The 21450-nt window shown below is 52.8% G+C and overlaps 1 protein-coding gene across 4 annotated transcripts in view; it reads left to right on the forward strand.

Annotated features, from left to right (window-relative positions):
• RPS6KA1 (ribosomal protein S6 kinase A1) overlaps positions 1-21450 on the forward strand; it is a 30833-nt gene that overhangs the window by 4018 nt on the left and 5365 nt on the right. For 3 of the 4 annotated variants that reach the window (XM_053964483.1, XM_053964484.1, XM_053964485.1), the window contains exons 2-11: positions 1936-1980; positions 13388-13441; positions 17157-17273; positions 18081-18162; positions 18422-18502; positions 19139-19218; positions 19824-19930; positions 20474-20511; positions 20616-20758; positions 21267-21337. In XM_053964483.1, coding sequence (XP_053820458.1) covers positions 1936-1980; positions 13388-13441; positions 17157-17273; positions 18081-18162; positions 18422-18502; positions 19139-19218; positions 19824-19930; positions 20474-20511; positions 20616-20758; positions 21267-21337 — 818 coding nt within the window. Of the gene's footprint in view, positions 1-1192; positions 1221-1935; positions 1981-13387; positions 13442-17156; positions 17274-18080; positions 18163-18421; positions 18503-19138; positions 19219-19823; positions 19931-20473; positions 20512-20615; positions 20759-21266; positions 21338-21450 lie in introns of those variants that run through there. The other variant, XM_053964486.1, reaches the window with a different exon arrangement.

Below are 21450 nucleotides of genomic sequence, written 5' to 3' on the forward strand. Positions count from 1 at the left end.
CGGGAGGTGATGAGTCTGGAGCTGTTTCCATCTGAAACATATACAAATGGCCCTCCAATTCCATATGAGGGAATAAGGACTGGTTTTGCTCTGGGGTGGAAGGAGAGCACTTGGCTCTAAACACTGCAATTCTCTGCTCACACATCTGACTTCTGTCAGCCAGAGAAAGGAACTGTTTCATCAGTAGCTTCATCACCCTAAGACCTCCATGGGAGCTGCATGCCCAGGCAACCTCCCTGGCATGGACACTGCTCTTTCTTTTCCCATCTCTTCCATCCCAGGTAGGATGGGTTTCTGTCAGCAGCACAAGGACAAGTTTTCCTTTTCAGGGAGCTGATAAAACTCAGCCCTCAAAATTCTGGTGGTTCTGGAGGTATCACCTGGTGTCTCCCAGCTCACCCTTGAAGCTGAGGGGTTGGACACCCCCTGCATCCACTCACCCCTCTCCTGACAAATGCCTTGTGCATCTGCTCTCCAGACCAAGAGCCAGGCACTGTTTGCCTCTGTCCAACACAGAAATTCTGCTTCTTAAGCTGTCTGAGAGAAAACCAGCCCTCCCCGAGCTGTGGTTTGGATTAGCAGCCAGTTATGAGCTGTGGATGGGTGACAGCTGAGCCAGTACACATCAGCCTGTTTCCAAGTCTGGTTATCTCAGTGCTGTGGCTCCCCCTGCGTTGTGGGGGCTGTTCATAAACACAAATTCTTACTTCACTGCTCAGCTATTTTCCGTGCAAATGGCACCGAGGGCTCTGTGTAAACACCAGGGCAGCATTCCTCTGGGAGAACTTGTGCGTGGGGCTGCTGGGGCCTGCTTTCAGTCGTTGGCTGAAACTACTTTGGAACTAAGGTGAGTTGTGGAGCTCAAATCGGATCCATACAGATGTAAATATTTCAGTGCAGTGGAGACCTGAGGAAGAAGTCAGGTTAATCATCTCAATGGATCCTTGCTGCTCCGGGGAAGGAGTTGGCTTCGTTTCTGTCAGTTCCTGAAAGGCTCTAGAACCCAGTCATTCCACTGAGGATCTGAGGCTCGAACCCACTGGCACTACAACTCTTCACTTGGCCCATAACTTCTGAAAAGGAAAGAATAAACTGCCCTTGTTCTTTCAGAGGAGGAGAGGAATGCCATGATTTTTGGAGCCTGAGACTGCAGTGCAAACAGATGTCAAAGCAAAGTCTTCTTGCCCTTGTTTTTCTCCACAGTCTGCAGAAAACCTCCTGTACGTGCTTATCCTGCTCTGGGTATCTGTGTCTCAATGAAATCCCACCCACTTTTGCTCGCCCGGCTTCCTTAGGCGGTGCCGGTGCCGTCTGAACCTGATCCCTGCTCGGTTCAGCCCGGGGTGACCGGCTGCTGCCACTCCGGGTGGCTCAGGTCACCTGCTATGACTTTGTGCGGGGGCTGGACCTGGACCCAGGCGGGTGGGGCAGATTTCCTGCAGCTATCAGGTGCGATAGGGTGATAAATAACTGATAAACGCTCCGGTTAAAGCTGATGTCACAGCATGATGATTGTTAACTCTTCGGCTGCAGCTCCTGCCTGCTGCTACCAGCAGTCCCGGAGCAGCGGTGCAGGAGGGGTGGGATGCAGCAGCATCTGCAGCACGTGGTGGGAATCTGCACCGAGCACCCCAGGGATCCTCGCTGGTGCTGTTTGCCCCATGAGCAATACTGGGTGGATAAGGAGCCCCAATTTCATTTGGGGGAAAGTCTGGAGAGACTCTCTGGGTGAGAGACTTTCTTTTAAACAAGTTAAAAGACAAGAGTCTGGTGTATGGGGAAATGTTCAACCACCTTGTACCATATCCAAAGTGGCACCCTGCCCTATTTGTCCCACGTGAGGGGCTCCCAAAGCCACCTCCCAGGTTTTGTGAGGGACATGAGGAGCAATCCCATGCCTAGCATGTGCTAATAGCGGGTTCTCTTGCTTTGCAGAATGGGCAGCCAGCGCCAGAAGAAGGTGGGAATCCTCCATTCAAGGTAAAAAAATGCCCCAGGTTACCTCTGCAGGTCCCTCTGAGCGTGGCGGGTGTGAGCTGACTCGGGAGCAGGATGGGGATGGTTATTTTTAAACCCTGTAAAGCTGCTGCTCTATAAATTTGCAGGAATGCACATGGGAGTGCAAGGGACTGGAGACGGGGAAGAGGAAAGATAAACCCCTGTCTTCCTGCCCCTTTGGTCATCCAAACTTACCTGGAAGGTTTTCCAAAGGGCCACCTCGGTCCAGCACTCAGGAGCTGGAGTGGGGCTTTAGCTGAGGGCGAGAAGTGAGAACCCCTGGGGTGTTTCGGTGCTGTGTTTATGCCTCTCTCTGTGGTTTGATCTTGCCAGCTGGGATGAGAGGTACAAGAGTATTTGGTGGTTTTGGCACAGCTGCCCTTCCCTTGCTGAGCGTCTGGTATCTGTTTATTCTCTTGCCTTGGTGAGGCTGGGAGAAGCTCCACTTCTGCCAAGTTGCCCTCTGCATCCCCATTAGCGTCAGCTGGGAATGACAGAAAGACCTGAGCTGCTGTCTCCTGTGTTTTGGGCAGAGATCTGAACCTGCTACTCCTTCTTGAGACACCTAAAGCTCACCCTGCTCCACACACGAGCAGTGTGGTGTGGAAGGACTTGATCTGTGTGCTGTGAGCCCTCCCCAGGTACAGGACCAGCATGATGCTATCCCCATGGGTGTTTCCTGATTGTGCCCATTCCTCTGCCCTGCCCTCACTGCAGAGCAGGAGAGCCATGTCAGTGCCGTGAAATCATAATCCCTTCAGGATTGCCTTTTCTGATCCTGCCATGCTCTGACCGTGGAGAATGGCACAACACTTTGGACTTGCCCTGGGCAACCTTCCCAAGCAGGTTGTCAGGAGCTCTGTACCCTCAGCGAGGGCCCTGTGGCAGCTTCTCTCTCTGAATCATTGGCCCTGCCAAAGGCTCTGGGGGCTTGCTGAGTTGTTTTTCCATCTGGTTACGTTGTATTTTTAGTGAAAGACATTTAAACCTAAACCCCAGTTGTCTACATTTCAGCCATTTTTTTTTCTCTGGGATGTTTGTGGATTTCTAGCAGTGCCAGTGCATCTCCCCTACCTGTTCTGCCTCTCTGTCCCACTCTGGAGCTGGCCTGGCACTTCTTCAGTGGCTTGCAAAGAAAACTTTGGGTCAGATGAATTCAGGTCAATGGAATTTGCACTTCCCTCCCCTGAGAACAGTGGGTTAACGACTCTTCACTGTGTCTACATCTCTGGCATGGGGAAAAAAGGAATCTTGTGTTCTGGTTGGATTCCAGCTGGGTTTCTAAGGATTGAGACTTTGCCTCTTTCATCTTCAAACACTTGGCTAAACTGCCCTTCCCTAAATGCTGCTGATGGATGTTGCTTTAAAAATCGTTTAGGATTTTTTTCTCTTTGAAGGACATCACTGAGACAAACCCTGGCTGATTCCATCTGTAGGTGGGATTCCACAGAAAGATCATGAGATAGAAGCCAAAAAGCAATTGAGGTTCCCTGGTCTGTGGGACATGGACGTGCAGTCCAAGCTGAAGCGGAGCAGGGGGCAAGTTCTCCAACATCCCAGAGCAGGGAAGCCTCAAGAGCCCTGTGCTGCTGTAGGTTTCCTGCTTTCCACTTTCCTGAGGCCCCGTGGCCAAAACGCCTGTGAGCAGTGTCTGACAATCCCATTTTGGGTAACTTTTGAGCACCCAAAGCTCTGCTGCGTGCTCCTGAAATAACCTCGGTGGCGTTTTCCAAGTTTGTACAAGGTATGTTTGCTACCAGCACAAATGAAATCCCTCCTGTAAACACATACCTTCAACTTGAGGGCAAGCTCTGCCCTGAGATGCTGCAGATGGGGGAACAGGCAGCACCCAGAATATCTGTGTGTTTCAGCTCTTTCTGTGGGTAGACATCAGCAGCAGCTCCTGGCTCTGGCTCTACCCCAGGAGGAGAAGCAAGTGGCCGTCACCATCCGAGGTGACTATTCTCACATTGAAGGTTGCTCAGGCTCCCTCCCACACCCTTCTGTGCTGTGTGTGGAGAGCTGCAAGGGAAAGAGGCACCTTTTTCCAGGTTTGTGCTATCCTTTTGCAGCTCATTCTGTGATCTCTGCTAAAAATAACCTGAAGCGGCGACAGCGGCGATTGCTCAACGCCCACGCGGCAGCCCTGTCCCTTCCTTGCCCTGCCAGCAGGATGCTACCAAAGTACAGTCCTCATATGCCTGGGCCATAACCAAAGACTCTCTGAAAAGGAGGAAATCCAAGAGTTCCTCAAAAGAGTCGGGAAGCTCACAGCTGGTGCTGTGAGATTGCTGGAGTGTGATGCCTCCGTCGCCATCTCACCTGAAACTCGAGGTCACTGCAGAGGTAGCAAGAGCATGGTTTGGGCCAGGCTGGCCCTGTTCTGGTACTTTCTTGCTGCTTTTGTAGCTCCTGCTCAGCTTCCTACCTAGGACAGCTGGTGCATTTCACAAGCTCTTGTGTTTTCTACCTTTCAAGAACAGTTGTGGCACACAAGTCCCTGCAGGCCCCATTCCTCAGTGTGTTTACCTGGGGAATGTCTGCAAGATCCTTGTGCTGGTTAGGGCTGGGGAAGAGTCAGTGCTCACTGTGGATGGGATGAGGCTGTGTTTTGAATTTGCACTGAAAACAGGGCTAATCATGGCCACATCCCTAATACCAGGCTGCTGATCCAATGCAGGATGGGTACAAGGATGGATTTTTTTCTCATCCTCTTTGGTGGTGGTGATTAAAAGCCTCTCTGGGTACAGAACCTCATTCTCTCCTGTGTTCTCCAAATTTTAATTGCCTGGTTGGGTGAAATTGGTCCTTGTTCAGGGGAACAGCAACTGAATTCAGTGGGAAAATGGAGCCTCTCATGACTGGGGTTTTTCAGCCTGCTGTGCAGCCAGCTTGGCTGAGGGGTGAGCCTGTGTTCCCTGAAGGTGCCGAGCATGAGGAATTGTACATGGAAGTACAACACCCAATTAGTTAAATCACTTCATGAAAAGCAGAGGAGTGGAATTGCAGTGCTGAGTGTGCCCACACTCTCTCTGAGGAACGGGCTGAGGGTCCTGATCAGCTTGTTCTGGGGTGATAATCACAGAGCACAGGGAGAGGTAGGGAAGGGAAGAACTGAGCTCTGCACCATAAAAAGGGACCTTTGAGACTGGAGCGAGGGCCACAGGCACCAGGCAGGAGGTGCTCCAGGCTGAGCCTGGCTGGGGCAGTGTAGCACAGGGAGAAATGAGGCTTTTCCCCAGATCTGTGTAGCTCCTATTGTTTTATCCTGACCAGGTAAAGCTTGCAGACAAGTCCTTCCCTGCATGAAGGAGTCCTGGGCAGGGCCACCTTCCACTATCCCAGGTTGATCCAAGCCCTGTCCAACCTGGCCTGTGTGTCCAGGTGAGGGAGGGCTCTCAGGCCAGCCCTGCCCTCGAGCTCCAGGCTGAGAGCAGGACAGGACCCACATCCAGTGGTGTGATCCAGTGCTGGACACCACTAATCACAGCCTCTTAATGTGAAGGGCTTCAAAACAAACAAGTGAGTGCTCTGCTCTGCATATGTTTGCACAGCTGCTGCTGGTTCCTCCAGGACCTGGAAAGCTGTGGAGATGTGGGAAGAGACAGGTACCTCAGCAAATCCCTTCTCAGCCCACTGCCCCTCTCCTGGGGCTCCCAGCCAGCGGTGTTCTGGCCAGACTGGCCCCTTGGCTGGGCAGGACGTGGGAGCAGAACATCTCCAGTGTGCTGTGGTGCTGCCTGGAAATTTCCCTGATGCTGCAGGGACTGGGCAGCAGCTGTGGCCACTCTTAACATTTGGCTTTTCCATCCTGTCACTGGTAAAGCTCTGAGTTCAAACTGGCTGCTCTGCCTTGTCAGCTGAAGGAATCGAGGGGGTTTGTTGCTCCAGCAGTGCCTGACAGCTGCCTGGCCTGTTCCTGGCAGAGCCTTTGCTCTGTGTCCTTGGCAGGGCTGGGCTATGGCGAACAGCAGCTTCTGATCTCTTAAAAAACACAAATAAATGCCTGTCTGAGGAGCAGAGTCTCTGATGAGCTGCAGACTAACGAATAATTGAAGAGGGGTCAGTTTACAGCACTTGCACATGAGGAATGTAGCAGAGTCTGTTCCAGCAGCCCTCCCACATGGTCCCTGACCCATCCAAACCACTCTGGTTTCTTCTCTGCCATTGCCATCCCCTGGTGAGTTCGTAGAAGCTGCCTCATGTTCTGTCTCCAGAAAGCCTCTTGTATTGTAGGAAAAAAACCCTGAAAATCTGTTACTGTGTGTTGTACTTGGAGGTGACAGTGGTGAGGGCTGGCACTGGAGAGGACCCTGAAGAACTCATTTGATTTTTGAAGAGGCCAGAGTTTGAGTTTGGTCACTGGGTCATCCACCCCAGCAACTGGAAGCTTGGAGTGCCCTTGGCAGGGTTTGCTGGGCCCCTGGCTGGCCAAGATGCTGACTGGGATTCTCCCTGCACACACAGACAAATCTGCCTGAAGCTCCTGTGGCTTCACTAGTCTCAGCTTTATTTGGAAGTGAAGCCTGGCTTGGACATGAGCAGTAAATTCCTTCCCTAGCTCCAGGTGAAGCTGCAAAAGCTGTTTTCCCTCTGGTTGCACTGTGCTGCATGCCAGGGCTGCCACGTGGTGGGGACCATCCAGGGAGGGGAGTCCCAGCTATCTAAGAATTCCTGCCTTGCCTGGAGTCCTTTTCCTTCTCCCTTAGGAAATTCCCTCTGTGTGTGCCTGGGGCAGCCTCCCAGCAGTGGGAGCAGAGGCATTGCAGCAGCTCCTGCTGATCTCATTGCAGCTCTGAGGCAGGAAGGGTTTCCCAACTGCAGCGGGAAATTCAGGTCCTTCCCTTGCCAGTCCTGGAGAGCACAGCTGGGAAACATCACCCCTTTGGATACAGAAAAGGAGAAAAGGAGGGGGTTTATCTCTCTTTGTGCTTGAAGGCTCGGGGTGGGCAGAGCTGCTCTGGGAATGCCGAACGAGCTGAGGACACTGTGCTCCTGAGATGTGGCAGAACTGATCCCCTCGCTGTCAGAGAGGTGGATTTCACTGGACAGCCCGGGCTGGCTTGGATATGGATTGGGAATGTGCCAGGACTGCTGTGAGAGGGGGAGGTGATGGCTCTGCACCAGCACTGGGCAGAGAACACCAGCACTGGGGTCAGTGGTTGTCTTTGGGGCCCAGGAGGGGACCCCTGACGTCTCCACAGGGACAGAGTGAGGAGAAAAAAGCTCATTAAAATAGCATCTGAGTGGAACAGGACAAAATATCGTATTCCCATTGTGGGGGGTGGCTGCAATCCCTGTGGTGTGATGTTTGGGAAGGGGATGGATGGGATCTCTGTGTTTGGAAAGGGGATGGATGTGATGTCCATGTTTGGGAAGGGGATGGATGTAGTCTCCATGTTTGGGATGCATGTGATGTCCATGTTATGGTCCTGTCCCTGGCAGAGGGAGCAGCTGAGCCATGGAGGGGGTGGCTGCTGGCTGCAGCCATGGTTTTATAGACATTAAATTATAAACTAGAGCTTTGCTCCAGCAGGCACTCATCCTGTGTGCTCTCACTGGGGTGTTGGTAACGCACAGCTCAGGGTGTGTTTTGGACAGGGTTTGTTTTGCTTTTAACCCTGCTGCAGTTCACAGACACCCCCAAAATGTGACAATCCCTTTCTCTCAGCGTGTCCCACACGTGTGACCTTCCCAGAGGGTGGGAGAGAGCCGGGTTCTCCCTGCCTGCACAGAACAACCCCAGCAGGTACCAGGCAAAGGCTTTTCCAGGCCCTGAGACACTTCTTGTGTGCCTTGCAAGGGGAGGGCAGCCTGTGTGCTGTGGGAAGAGTGTGGAATTCCAGCGATACAGAATACTTTCCACATCCCACGAGTACTCCAAGGGCAGCAAACAAGTCTTGGTTCTTGTTGTGAAACCAATGTTGTGTTTTACAATTCAGCTAGAAAGAGTTTTCAGCTTTTCTACTGAAAGTAGCAGAAGTGCCACATGCCCTGATGGAAGGTGGTGCTTTATTGATGGTTCCTCAGAGTGGGATTCTGTGTTTGGAACAGCCTGGGACAGGGTCTCCTGGTTTCACCACCATCAAAGCCCAAGCTGGTTGGAATTTGCTGAGAGCAGAGCTTTCCTCCCTGCTGGGAGGCGTGTGTAGGGCTGCAGGAAGGGGAGGCTGCATCCTCTGCTCTTTTGTACTGAAGGCTGATTTGCTCTGTAGAAGCTGCAGAACTGAGTAATTCCTTATCTGTTAAAGGTGTTCTCCTCTCCAGTGTCACGTTCCCCTGGTTGCAAAGTCCTGCTGGCTCCCCGTGCTCCTCTCATAGCTCTGGAACTGCAGCAGCACCAGAGCCATCGGGGAGTCTCCGTGGAGTTTGGGAACATCTTTTGCCTGAGCTTGTATCTTTAGCCCAAACAGCTCATCATCAGCTGATCCTGGCCAGTTGCAGCTTGTAGTGCCTGGAAAGGGTGGAGAAATGGTATTAATTAATTTATTTTCTGAAGAAACTTTCAGGATCTGCTGCCAACATAGCCCTGGATGGAGCCAGGAGCAGGAGGAGCCCGGGGAGTGCGAGGGAGTGCCTGTGCTGGTGCCTCTCTGCTCTCTCCATCCCAAAACCGACCTGAGCCCTCTGACATAAAGAAGATATTTTGTTTTCCCTGTGAAACGAGTTAGTTAAAAGCCAAGCAGATCAAAAAGGATGTTGTGAAGCACAAGGACAGGGGCTCAGCTGTGTGAGCCACCATCTGCCTCCTCCCTTCCTCAGCCTCAGGCTTTGCTTGAGAAAACCCTCCATAATTTCCAAACTCCCTCTGTTTCAGGGGTGCTGGATCTTCCCAAAGGGGTGTTTATGACATGGGTGCTTATGAAATGGGCTTTGGGCTCCCCCCATCCCGTTTCAAATGAGAAACACATTTTAGACCCTAAAGATGCTCTGAGTGCCACCTGCTGGAATGTGCTCGAGGGGTGCCAGTGTGACACTGCCTGTCCCATGACAGGGTTCCCTTTCTAGGGATTTGTCTGTAACCCCTGTTGTGGGGAGCCAGGATCACTGGAGGAGCAGCAGAGTCCTTCCCAGGAGTCACCAGGTTAATTTTACACAGTTTGGTTGCCTCTGTGAGTGGGGAGGAGTTGCCCCCAGGAGGATGGCAGAGCGTTTCCAGGGATCAGACTTTTGTTTAAGCCTTGTGTGGGAGGCTCCTGATGTTTTCCATGCCAGGATGGAGCTGGTCGTTCCCTTCTTCAGCTGCCTTGGCTATGTAAGGATTTGGGCACGAGGGCTTTGATGATTTGAGAATTTGAGGATTTCTGGACACCACCTTACCCCTGCTGGGCAGAGGCCTGACTGTGTCCTCTGGGTTTCTCCTCCCTCTCCCATTTTTGGTTGGTTTTGTTTTTCAGGAGACCAATAACAGTCCTTGGGGATGGTGTGGGGTGAAACGTGCAGCCCTGCTCCCTCTCAGTAATCCCCTCCTGCAAACCTCCTGCCAGGAATCCTACCCTTATCCCCTACTTGGCAAGTTCCAGTTCCCGAGGTCCCCGGTGCTCCCGGGCTCTGTTTGTAGCAGTGACCTTGTGCAGGACTTCCACCTTCAAAGCCACCCCGTGGTGTCCCTTCCTCCTTGGGCCCCGGTGTTTGTCTGTCAGCAAATGCCCTTGTTCAGTGTGAGTTAAAGGGCTAAGGAAGCCTCTCTCTGCCTGCAGATCCTCTTGGATTGTTCCAAGAATCTCCCTCTTCTTTTAAGAGAGTCCGTGGCCCCAAGGCACAGTTACCCCCAGCTGAACCCTTCCCTTCCCAGCCTGGACCATGTCTCTGCTCAGTGTCCTGCAGGATTTCTCAGGCTGGGGGCTCCCAGGAGCACTGAAGAGGACCCACCACAGAAGTACAGTCAAAAGTACCAGGTTCTGGCCAATTCTTTTGTTACAAATGAAGCCGAGGGCCAGCCCTGCCCAAAAAAGGCCTTTGCAGAAGGGCAGGCAGTGAGTGGGGAGGTTTCTTTGTGTTGTTTGTTCCCCTTTTTGAGAACCACCACTTGAAAAAAAAAGTTCCAGAGAGAGCAGCCTTGGCTCTTCACAAACTTGAGCCTCGCTTCCTCTGCAGAGCTGCAGTCCCTTGTGCTTCCCACTGATCCCAGGCTCCCTCCTGAGCAGGAGCTGCTGCTCCACGGGGAAGTTGTTGCTCCAGAGTAGGTAATATAAAATAACTTCATGCAAAAGTTCAGGAGCAGGAAGCTCCCACATTCCTTCCCAAGGCTTACACTTAGGGAAGGAGGGGTCTGAGGTTGTCTTCATCCAGTCCTTCCTGGGCAGCAGCTGAAACCTCTGCCCAGATATCCCCTTGGGAAGCCTGTGGCTGTGCCAGCAGCTGTCCCTCCTCAAGCAGCAGTTCCTCACACCATCACCTTCCTGTTTGTGAAAGCCTGAGCATTCCCTCCCAGAGCTCAGGGGGTGTAACTGGATCCTGGCAGGAGGCAAAGGCAGTCCCTGGACATTCTGATTGAAATCTGTGGGGCCAGACAGTGTCCTGGTTTATGGAGCTGATGCTGGGAATGGCTGGAGGTTGGTCCTCCACAGAATTGGATTACAAGACCTTTAATCTGTCCACTGGGAGCCGTTTGTGTCTGGCAGTGCTGGATTTTCCTGGGGCTGAGGTGCCACTGGCAGCAGGGTCACACAGAGTTTCCAGCCACAGAGTTCACACTTCAGTGCCAGCATCTGAGCCACCACCCTGCAGACAGTGTCACCTCTTTCACACAGTGACAGGTTAGGGGGAATGTTTTTAAGCTAAAAGAGGAGAGAATTAGATCAGATATAAGAAGGAATTCCTCCCTGTAAGGGTGATGGGGCCCTGACACAGGATGCCCAGAGAAGCTGTGGCTGCCCCTGGATCACTGGAAGTGTCCAAGGCCAGGTTGGACGGGGCTTGGAACACCCTGGGATAGTGGGAGGGGTCCCTGCCATGGCAGGGTGGAATGAGATGGGCTTTAAGATCCCTCCCAACAGGGACAGAGATGGGAATGGCCAAGTCAGGCAGTGCAGGCACAGGGAGTGAGAGGGAAGTTTTCAGCCAGATCTTTCTGAACCAGTTCTCTCAGTTTCTATGTGCAAGGAAAATGGGGAGCCACATGTGTCCTCCCAGTTCCCTCAGGAGACCAGCTGCTTTCAGCCACAGGTTTTACCAGCCTCAATGTAAAAGACTTCTTCCCTATATCTGATCTACATCTCCCCTCTTTTAGCATAAAACCATCACTCTTTGTCCTATCACAACAGGCCCTGTTAAAAACTCTGTCCTCAGCTTTTTCCTTTAGGCCCTGCAAGGGGCTCTGAGCTCCTTGTGGAGCCTTTTCTTCTCCAGGTGAGCACCCCCAGCTCTCCCAGCCTGGCTGCAGAACAGAGGAGCTCCAGTCCCTGGAATGTCTTCATGGCCTTCTCCAGCAGGTCCACATTGCTCCTGTGCTGATCCAGAAGCTGCTGCCGCCTCCTGGCTCTTTCCCTGGAGAGCTGCAATTCCACTGATCCTACAGGGAGAGCATACTTGCTGGATCAGCATTTGTGCTGCTCAGAGCAGGGGCAGAGAAATTTTGAGCAAGAAAACTACTGAGACTTGCAGTTGCTCGTTGCTGCCTTGTGCAGTGCCTGAAATTGCTCTTTCTGTGCCTGTTTTCCTGTGTGTGACAGGGGGACTGAACTGATCCTCCTGAAAAGCCCGCTGAGATTTGCTGATGGCTCTTTCCATGCCTAAGCACCCCTAAAGCCACCCAGTGTTCTCGTTTGGCTGCTGCATTGTGCAGCCATGGCCACACAAAGCCATTTCCCCATATGAAACCGCCGTTTCCTTTCAGTGGAACTCCCAAAATACATCCCAGTGACACAACCACAGCACCAGGGCTCTCGCGCCACTCCAGGCGCTGCTCGGGCTGCGAGCTCAGGAACCAGCTGGGCAAGGATGGGAGGATAACAGCCCAAAGCTTTGGAGATGCTGAGGCTCCTCTTCCGCAGCAAGCCAAGGATCCAGGAGGCAAGTGTCTGATAAAATACCTGCTCTGCCTGCTGTGCTGGGCTCTGTCTCTTTTGCAGGACACAAGGAATCAGGGAATTCCTGATTCTACAGAGCCAGACCTTATCCAGGTTTAATTAAGCACTCTTTTGGAAAAGGCATTTTGGAGGGTATGACTGCTTTCTAAGAAGTGTCTTTCCTAGGTGCTGCCAGATTTTGGGAGTGTTTTGGGACCAGAGCATGTGTTGAAGCAACAGAAATTAAAACAGCTTCTGGTTAGTTGTTGATGAATAGGAAGCAAAATGCCAAGAGCAGAATCTGTTTCAAGCTTTTGCAGGGTGGTTTTTTTTTCTTGCATTTAGATGTGACGGTCTCAACCGGCAAAGTGACAAAACGCGAGCAAAAACAAACCTGTCTCTTGGCTTCTGGCTTGTAAAATCCTCCCTCAAAAAAAAGGGGGAAAGTAGAAAACAGGACTTGCTTTTGGAACTTGGGAAAACCCCCTGTTCATCTGTGCCCAGCCTCTGCTCTGGGGTGACTCAGCTGTCTGTGCCCTGCGAAGGCGGCACAGGGAGGTTCAGAATTTGTCTCCTCCTCTGATTGGAGCGACCTCCTGGGCTTTTATTTTCCAGGAGAAGCCAGTCTCATTTCCCAGCAGAGCAGGAATCTGTGGAAAATGCTTCTGGAGGCTGTGGGTGGCAGCAGGTGCTGGGAGCCCCCAGGAGCAGGGAGGGCTGGACCTGCAGAGATCTGTGCTTGTGGGAATCCAACCCTCCCGCCCCATCCCAGGCAGGGGCTTGGGCATGGTCTGAAGGAGCCAGGATGGACCTGCTTTCCTGGTGGGTGGGAGGGATCCCTGGGACGGGATCTGCTTGTGATCACTTTTTGCTCAGGAAGGGGTTCAGCTGTGGCTTTGGCAGATATGTCACCCTGCTGCTCCTGGAGCAGTGGGACAGTCACCCTCTCCAGCTGCTCCCCCTGCAAGGGCACAGCAGTGCAGAGGAGGAAGGGGAAGAGGTGACTGCAGGGGCCCCTCTGATCTGATTTGGTCCTTCTGGAGCTGAAAATCAGTTAATTTTTAGCTCTAATCTCACTGTTCGCACGCAGCTCCTCCCTTCCTCAGGGCTTGCTTTTCCTTCTCTTCTCCCTCTCAGTAGCTCCTGTCCCACCTCCAGCTCACCCTATCAAATCAAATCAATATAAATTTATTTACTGGGGCCAACTGCTCTTCTGGAGCCACCACATGGCTCAGAATCACATCCTGAGGTGTGATGGCTGGTGAGACACCCCCAGTGGCTGTGAACAGCTCACCTGGTCTTGCTGAACAAGTTCTTTGAGAAAACTTTAGCAGAGAATCACAGCCCCTCTGTGCTGACATTTGTTTATTGTCCCACAGGCAAAGTCTGACATCACTTGGATAGAAAAAAACCTCGTGGACACGGCAGACAAGGTAGGAGAGCTGCAGTGGGCACCTCACGGAGACTCATCCATTTTATTTGCATTTTGTCCCACACGTGAGGGCGTAAGCAGAGCTCGCAGGGAGCTCTCTGAAAACCAAACCCTTTCCTGCCTGCTGTCCTGTCAGCCCCTCTCAGCTCTGTGGGACTGCTGCTGCAGAGAGCAGCTATTGCTCACTTGCTCACGTGACATCCTGGCCTTGATTTCATCCTCCTCCTCCTTCCTCCCCACACCAGCCCCCTTTCCGTGCTGCCATTTGTGGCTCCTGTGTCTTTCTGATCTTGTCAGTGAGCCAGAACGGGCAGTTTTGGTTGCGTGGATGTACAGGGGAGATTTTCTTGCCTTTCTGAGGCTCCTCTCCCACGCTGGCAACACAACATGAAAAATTGTCTGGGTCATAATGACATTTATCAGCTCCTGCCAGGCCCAGGCACAGGGAGTTTGCTGCTCCCCCACACTGAGAACCCGGAGCTGCTGTGGAATGGGTGCTTCTCTTGGGCAGCACAGGGTGGACAGGGTTTCTCCCTCAGGGTCCTGGGCTGTGTCAGAACGCAGGAGGTGTCAGTGTGAACCAGGCTCCTGCTATGCTCAGCTGCTGCAGGTGCTTTTCCCACTCTGGCACCTGCCCCAGCCCTTGGAGCTCAGCGGGCACCGTGGTGGGGCTGGGCCCAGCTGCCTCACTGCTGTTCAGTCATTTGTATCTTTCATTATCAGTTCTTGAAGAGCACGTGGTGGGGGCAGAGGGGGTAAGACAGTCATAATTTGTCTCTCTGGTTCCATCCTCTGCACTCTCAGGAGGAATTCAGAAATCAGTGCTGACATGGGGCTATTTCCTTTTGTGTGGGTGTCTTTTGACTCATTTCAAGGGGCTTCTTTCTTACCAGCACCCTCTGGGGTCTTGCTGCAGGAAACATCTGTCTGTCCTGATGGAAAGGTCAAAGGTTTGGAGGGGGAAGGAGGCAAAACAAGCCCTCTAAATACCTCTGCTCTGTCCTGACCATAATCTGAGCCATGGTGGGTTCAGAAGCAAGAAATGCCTTTAAAAACACCATGGACCTTTAGGGTGGCTCTCAGATAAATAACTCAGACTCCACAGCAAGGACTCTTGTGCAGCATAAGGCAAGCGAAGGACTGAATTCCAATCCAGACATTCCTGGAGGAATCCCATTGTGGTTGCCCCCTCATCCCTGTGCCAGTGGAGAGCAGAGATGTGCAGCTCTCCAAGGTGTCACACTTCTGGGTGGGTTCTTGTGAGTTTGTCTCTTCTGTTTTAGAGAGGAAAGTGGCTTCTCACGATTTCCCATGTTGAGGAAATACCCAAAGCACCCAGCCTGACATGAACTTCAGGCAGCATTAGATGGAAATCACTTTAAGGGACTGTGTGTGTTTTCTATCAGTGTCTTGTCTGAGCCAGGGAACCCAAATGCCAGCGAGGAGCTGTGAGATTATTATTTTCTTAAAAGCAAACCTGAAAAAAAAAAAAAAGCCCCAACCACAAGTGTTGTTGCCAGGCAGGGGGAGCATGAACCTCCCTCCGTGCAACCAAGCATCATCTCCACTGCGCATCCGCCTGTGCAGCCACCTGCAGCTCCTGCTCCTGCTCCAGCGGAGCCCCAAGCCCCGAGCCCCACACCGGGGCTGCAGTTCCCGGGGCCAGACGATGTTGATCGGGATGGGACAATGGAGAGGGACCCTAAACTTCCCCGTGTTTGGGCGTTCCTGACGCTCTGGCTGCAGAGGAAGCAGCGAGCCAAGCCCTGCAGCCTGCAGTTGCCTGCCCCCAGCCAGCTCGCCAGCCCGGTCAGTACCGCTGCCACCTCCCCCTGCCACCTCACTCCGCTTGCCTTCCTGCCGCTGTCTGATGCTTCCCATGGATGTTCAAGGCACTCTGGCTTGCTTTTCTTTCTCTGCCTTCTGGGATAGTTTGTTGTGGTGACTCTGGAAGAAGCTGACCTCAGTGGCACACAGGTAGTTTTGTGCTGGAGGCTTGTGTGTGCTGCCAGCCAGGCTGTAGGAGCTCGTCACAAGAGTCCTGAGTGTTGAATTCCAAGTTGGTGGATGAATCCATGAGGGAAAATCCTCCCTTGTGTCAGCAAGATACCAAATGGCTTCTCAAAGTGTTTCTGTGGTATAAGGATCACAGGATGGTCTGGGCTGGAGGGGACCTTAAAGCCTATCCAGTGCCACCCCTGCCATGGCAGGAACACCTCCCACTATCCCAGGTTGTTCCAAGTCCCATCCAACCTGGCCTTGGACACTTCCAATGATCCAGGGGCAGCCACAGCTTCTCTGGGCACCCTGGGCCAGGGCCTCATCACCCTCACAGGGAAGAATTTCTTCCTGATGGGTCTCTCCCTGCTGTGGGCTTTCTCCCTGGAGAGCTGAGCTGGCAGGAGGAGCTGAACTTGGCCGGCTCCTGCTCCAGCTCTGAAGGTGGGAAGTTGTTCCTCACAGCAGCTGTCTGCAGGGACTAAGCCTCCAGATGGACCCAGAAGTGCAAAGTGGCTGGTTTAAGCTGGGAGATCATTGGAAACACGAAAATGTGTTGCTTAAGGGATTATGGGATCTTTCTTGCCTGTGACCACCAAGCCCAGGGAAAGGCAGGATAACACCAGGGAGCTCCTGTGCCCCTGCCCTGAGTGCCTGAGTAGCACAGGAGAGAGCAGAGCTCCCACCATGGAAACAAAGCCACTTCCTAAACTGGGAAAAACCCAGCCTGAAAGTGGGGAGGGGATGGAGTGCAATGTCGGTGGGCAACCACATCCATGGGCTCTGGAGGGTGGGAGTGGGCTGGGCAGGAGGACAGGCAGGGCTGGCACCTGCCTCTGACTGTCTTTAAAAGCTGCTTTGATTAGGTGGTTCCAGACTAAGTGTCTGAATAGGTCTAGAAAACAAAGTGTAAGTTTTTTCCCCCAACTCTGCAAGGGAAAAAAATAAATTGTAGTTCCAGCTTTCTGCAGCCTCTGCTGGCCATAACTTCCCCAGGGCTGGGGACAGCAGAGTTTAATAGAATTTTGAACTTAATTGCTGTCCTTTGGGTCCAAAATTTTGCTGGGAATAGGAGGTGTTTCAGCATCACCTTAGGGACTGTGGCTGTTTTGGCCCAGATCCCTTGGTGAGTTTATTCTATTTATGCTGATTAAATCTATTTTTTCTTCTTTATTTTTTTTTAAGTAAAATAATATGTTTTAAACAAAACATGTGCCAGAGACCTTGGCTTCCCCTCAATCTTCTTGAAGGCTGGAGTCTGCTAAAGCATCATCTGTATGTGCTGAAGATGCACTAAGACTTCTGTTGCAGAGTTGCTCAGATTGCTGAGCAGATGGGCTCCAACATGTCTGATTTTTGCCAGCCCTGGCCCTGTTTTGACAACAGTGCCGTATTTTTTGTGTTGTGGGATTTTTAGTGGCATAAACACTCCTGTTTTTGCTACCAGTGCCTCAAAAAGGAAGGTGCTTCTCAAGCACTCTTCTGAAATGCAGTTCAAAGCAGCTCCTGTGGTTGGGAGGGAGGGCTCTGTATTTATCTGGTCCTCCCTACCCTGACTTATTGATTGCAGATGCTGATACCTGTGACAAGCACCAACTTTCATGGTTCTCTCACGTGTGGCTCCTGTGGGTCTGGAGCTGCAGTCCTTGTTCCACAATCCCAGAAGGCTGCTTTCCCTTGCTCAGGAGTCCCTGCCAACAGTGTGCCCTCTGTTTCAGGGGGAAGGCATTGTGCAGGAAATCAACATCACACACCATGTGAAGGAGGGCTCCGAGAAGGCTGACCCCTCACAGTTTGAGCTCCTGAAGGTGCTGGGACAGGGCTCTTTTGGCAAGGTGAGATCACTTCTTCCTATGTGCCATGCCAGGGAAATGATTCTGGTGACGAAAAGAACCATCCCCAACAAAACCGCTTTCCTGACTCCCAGGAATGTTCCTGGGCATGTTCCTCCCTTCTCAGAACTGCTGCTGTGTGCCCCAGGCTAGGTTTGTGCCCTCTCTTATGGTCCAGTTTCCCTTCTGTGAAGGAGGAAGGAAGTAGCCTGCAGCTCTTATCTATTTCAATAATCCAGGTCTCTTACAGACCATCTGCTGATACATTAAATCAGCTTTATGTCAGACAGTTACCAGCTGACAGTGGGGGCTTGGACAGGACTGTGTGCTGCTGCCTGGGCAAATGCAGCAGAGGCTTTGTAGAATCAGAGAAAAGTTGGAAAAGACTTCTGGGATCATCCAGTCCAACCAGTAGCCAAGCCCACCACTTGCAGGTGGTGTCCTTTTGATGCTGCCTAAAACCAGGTAGAATGAGACATCAGAGAAGGGTAGGAGATAAAAATCCAGAGTTGATGTGACTGGCAAACCAGGAGGCTTTAATGGTACAGTGAAGCATCAGTGCCTCCAGTCACAGCTCTCAGGCATCAGCCCCACAGGAGCTGCAGGAGTCAGGAGGTGTGGAAGGCTGGAAAGGAGAAAGTGCAGCATGAAACTGGGGGGTGAGAGGAGTCCACACACAGCACTTCCCTGGAAACCCCAGGGGAAAGCTTGAGCTTCTTAGGGACACTCTGGGGTTTACCACTTTGTGAAGCATCCAGCTCCTACTGCCAGTGTTTAGTACTTGGTGAATGTGGTGTTCTTCTGCCTCAGGTTTTCTTGGTGAGAAAAATAACCCCCCCAGACAGCAACCACCTCTATGCCATGAAAGTGCTCAAGAAGGCAACGCTGAAAGGTAGGAAGGAGACTCCTCCTGCAGTGCTCTGATCCCATTTCCACTGGGGAAATGTCACTGCTGGCCCTGGGGTGGGCTGGGTGAAAGAGAAGCATCTTTATCCCAGCAAAACATCCTCCTTTTCTTTCATCTGTTTAAGAGCATCATGATGGAGGTGGGAAAACACCTGGCTGAAGCTGCTTGGTGCTTAAGGCTGGGATGGGGCTGGACACTGGCCAGGGCCTTTTTCTGTGTCTGAGCTGCTCCTCTCTTCCCACAGTGCGGGACCGACTGAGGACGAAGATAGAAAGGGACATCCTGGCTGATGTCAACCATCCCTTTGTGGTGAAACTCCACTACGGTGAGTGGAGCTTATTGGGGTGCTGGGAGAGTGTAAAAACATGGGTTCATGGGATACTACAGGAGAGGGGCTGCAGCTCCAGCAGACTCTGGCTGCCTTTAAACACAATCCCCTGAACACAGATCCTTTCCTGGAAGGATCTGTGGTCCCACTGCCTGCTCCAGCTAAGGAATGGGGAACTAAGCATGGACTGGAAGAGGAGGTTTAAACATCAAATCCCTGGGATTAAAACATTAAACCACGAGAAACTGAGAAAGCAGAGCTAACTAGCTGAGCTGGAGTTTGGCAGGGTTAATGCTCTGACTCTGGGGAAGGCAAGGACAGCTTTGTTCCTGTAAGGTGACCAGCACCTCTCCCGGGAAAACAGCCCTTTCAGGAGGGTATCACTGCTGGAAAGGGAACCAGACCCCCTGTAAAATGAGGATTTTCTGCAGTGCCAGAGTGCTGTGGGGAGCTCCCATTTCAGCAGCAGGGACAAGCCATTTCCTTTACCCCATCAGCTCTACCTGCATTTGACCCAGGAACCATGCAGGGCTTGTGCCCAGCCGGAACCACTGGGATTTAAGTGATTAATGTAACACCACGGAGCCTTCCCTCAGTGCAGGGCTCTGATTCCTGCTCTGGCTTGTGTTTCAGCATTCCAGACGGAGGGGAAGCTGTACCTCATCTTGGATTTCCTCAGAGGAGGTGACCTTTTCACTCGACTTTCCAAAGAGGTGGGTATGCTCTGGCATCTCGGTGGGCTGCTAAGGTTCAGCTCATCTCTACTTATTACCTGGAGAAGCAACTGACCCTTGCAGTCCTTGAGAGGGTGAAAACAGCCTCCAGCCTGCTGCTAGTCCAGAGCTGGCACCAGGAGAGGGTGTTGTGGGAGTCCTGTGCTCCAGCAGAAAAGCAGTAGCACAGGTGGCAGGTCCCACCCCTGCAACAGCTTCAGATGAGCATCTCCTAAAGAACAAGAATAAAATGAAAGTCATTTTGGATTAGAGTTAAGGAAGGAATTGTTCCTGTGAGGGTGGGCAGACCCTGGCACAGGGTGCCCACAGAAGCTGTGGCTGCCCCTGGATCCCTGGCAGTGTCCAAGACCAGGCTGGACAGGGCTTGGAGCAGCCTGGGACAGTGGAAGGTGTCCCTGCCATGGCAGGGGTGGGACTGGATCCATTAAGGTCCATTCTGATCCAAACCATGAATGGTGGGTGAAGTCTAGAAAAGTTAGAAAGGGCAGGAGGGAGCAACATGGATGTGGAAGGCCTTGCCTGGGTGCAGGAGAGCTGCTGGCGTTGTAACCCAGCACCTCTCTGCTTTCTCCCCCTGCCTGCAGGTCATGTTCACCGAGGAGGATGTGAAGTTCTACCTGGCAGAGCTGGCACTGGGACTCGACCACTTGCACAGCTTGGGGATCATCTACAGGGACCTCAAGCCAGAGAAGTACGTGTGGCCAGCTGAGGCAGCATCCCAGCCCTGCCTCCAGCCCAGCCTGGAGTCAGGGAACAGCTCCCGCTTTCCAGAGGGGCTGGATGCATGGGAGGTGGTGGTGCCAATCTAAGGCTGCTGCTCCTCAGATCAGTGGTTCCAGCCAGGAGCTGTGCCTGCCACAGGCTGAGCAGAGATCCGTGGCAGCCTCCAGGCTCCAGCTTTAGGCAGCTGGGAGCCTTCAGAGGGAGAAGGGACCAGGCTGGGCTCTGCAGAGCCCACTCCAGCTTGGTTATCCTTGCCTGGGGAATGTGGGGGTCAGAGGGGGGTAACCTCTGGGGCCTTTGGTTTGCTCTGAAGCCAAGGGTGTGGAGAGGAGGGAGCTGCTCCTGGTCCCACTCCTGTCTTGCTGGTGCAGCTTAAAGCACTGGGAGAAGGGACAGGTTACTTTGGATTCTGGGAGCCAAAGGATGATCTCAGACCATCCCTTGCTGTGCTTGTTCTCTCACCAGCCCTTAGTACAGACAGTAACCACTTGCTTTTCCATTCCTGCTGTAGCATCCTCTTGGATGAAGAGGGGCACATCAAACTCACAGGTAAGGGGCTCCACCAAGCCTTGGGCTCCGGCAAGTTTGGCTCCTGAAATGCAGAGCTGCTTGAAATGTTTGGAGCAGTGTGCTGACAGCTTTCTCTTGTGCAGATTTTGGTTTGAGTAAAGAGGCCATAGACCACGAGAAGAAAGCCTACTCTTTCTGTGGGACTGTGGAGTACATGGCTCCAGAGGTGGTCAATCGCCAGGGCCACTCGCACAGTGCTGACTGGTGGTCCTATGGAGTCCTCATGGTGGGTACCCTGCCTAGGACTGGGAATGCCAGCTGCCCCTGCTCCAGAACACCAGACATGGCTCTGTGTGTCCTGCTGACCCCAAAGAGTCCTAAGGGGCTGTCCAGGCCTCCAGCCAGGAGTGCTGGTCCCTCGAGGCTGCTGTGCTGGGATGTGAGGGGGCTGTGGGGTGTGTGGGGGTGTCCATGGAGTGCGTGGGATGCATGAGGGTCTCTATGGGGTGCATGGGGGTGTCCATGTCCACCCCAGCACCGGGCTGTCGCTGTCAGTGCAGATCTGGTGCCACCATCTGGCAGCTGCTGGATCCCAGGGCTCCGGCAGGAGCCGGCGCTGGCCTGGACACATTCCCAGAAAAACCCCGAGAGCCAAACTGCTGCTGGGAACTTGCCATGCCTGTGAGCTCTGTCAGAGCCAGGCTTGGGACCCCTCACAAGCAGGAAGGGGCAATGGGACCTGTGCAACCGAGCCTTGCTCAGATATGACCCCCCTTCTTCTCTTTCCCTCCCAGTTTGAAATGCTCACAGGGGCACTGCCCTTCCAGGGGAAGGACCGTAAGGAGACGATGACCCTCATCCTCAAGTAAGAGTTTCTCTCTCCTGTCTGCACAGGAGGGATGTTGCAACTGGGGTCTCTTGCAATTCTGTGGCGTTATTTGGCAAGTGGTGCCATATCAGCCATCCGTTTAAAGGGTG

Source organism: Vidua chalybeata, chromosome 25 (assembly GCF_026979565.1).
Source record: "Vidua chalybeata isolate OUT-0048 chromosome 25, bVidCha1 merged haplotype, whole genome shotgun sequence".
Taxonomy (NCBI): domain Eukaryota; kingdom Metazoa; phylum Chordata; class Aves; order Passeriformes; family Viduidae; genus Vidua; species Vidua chalybeata.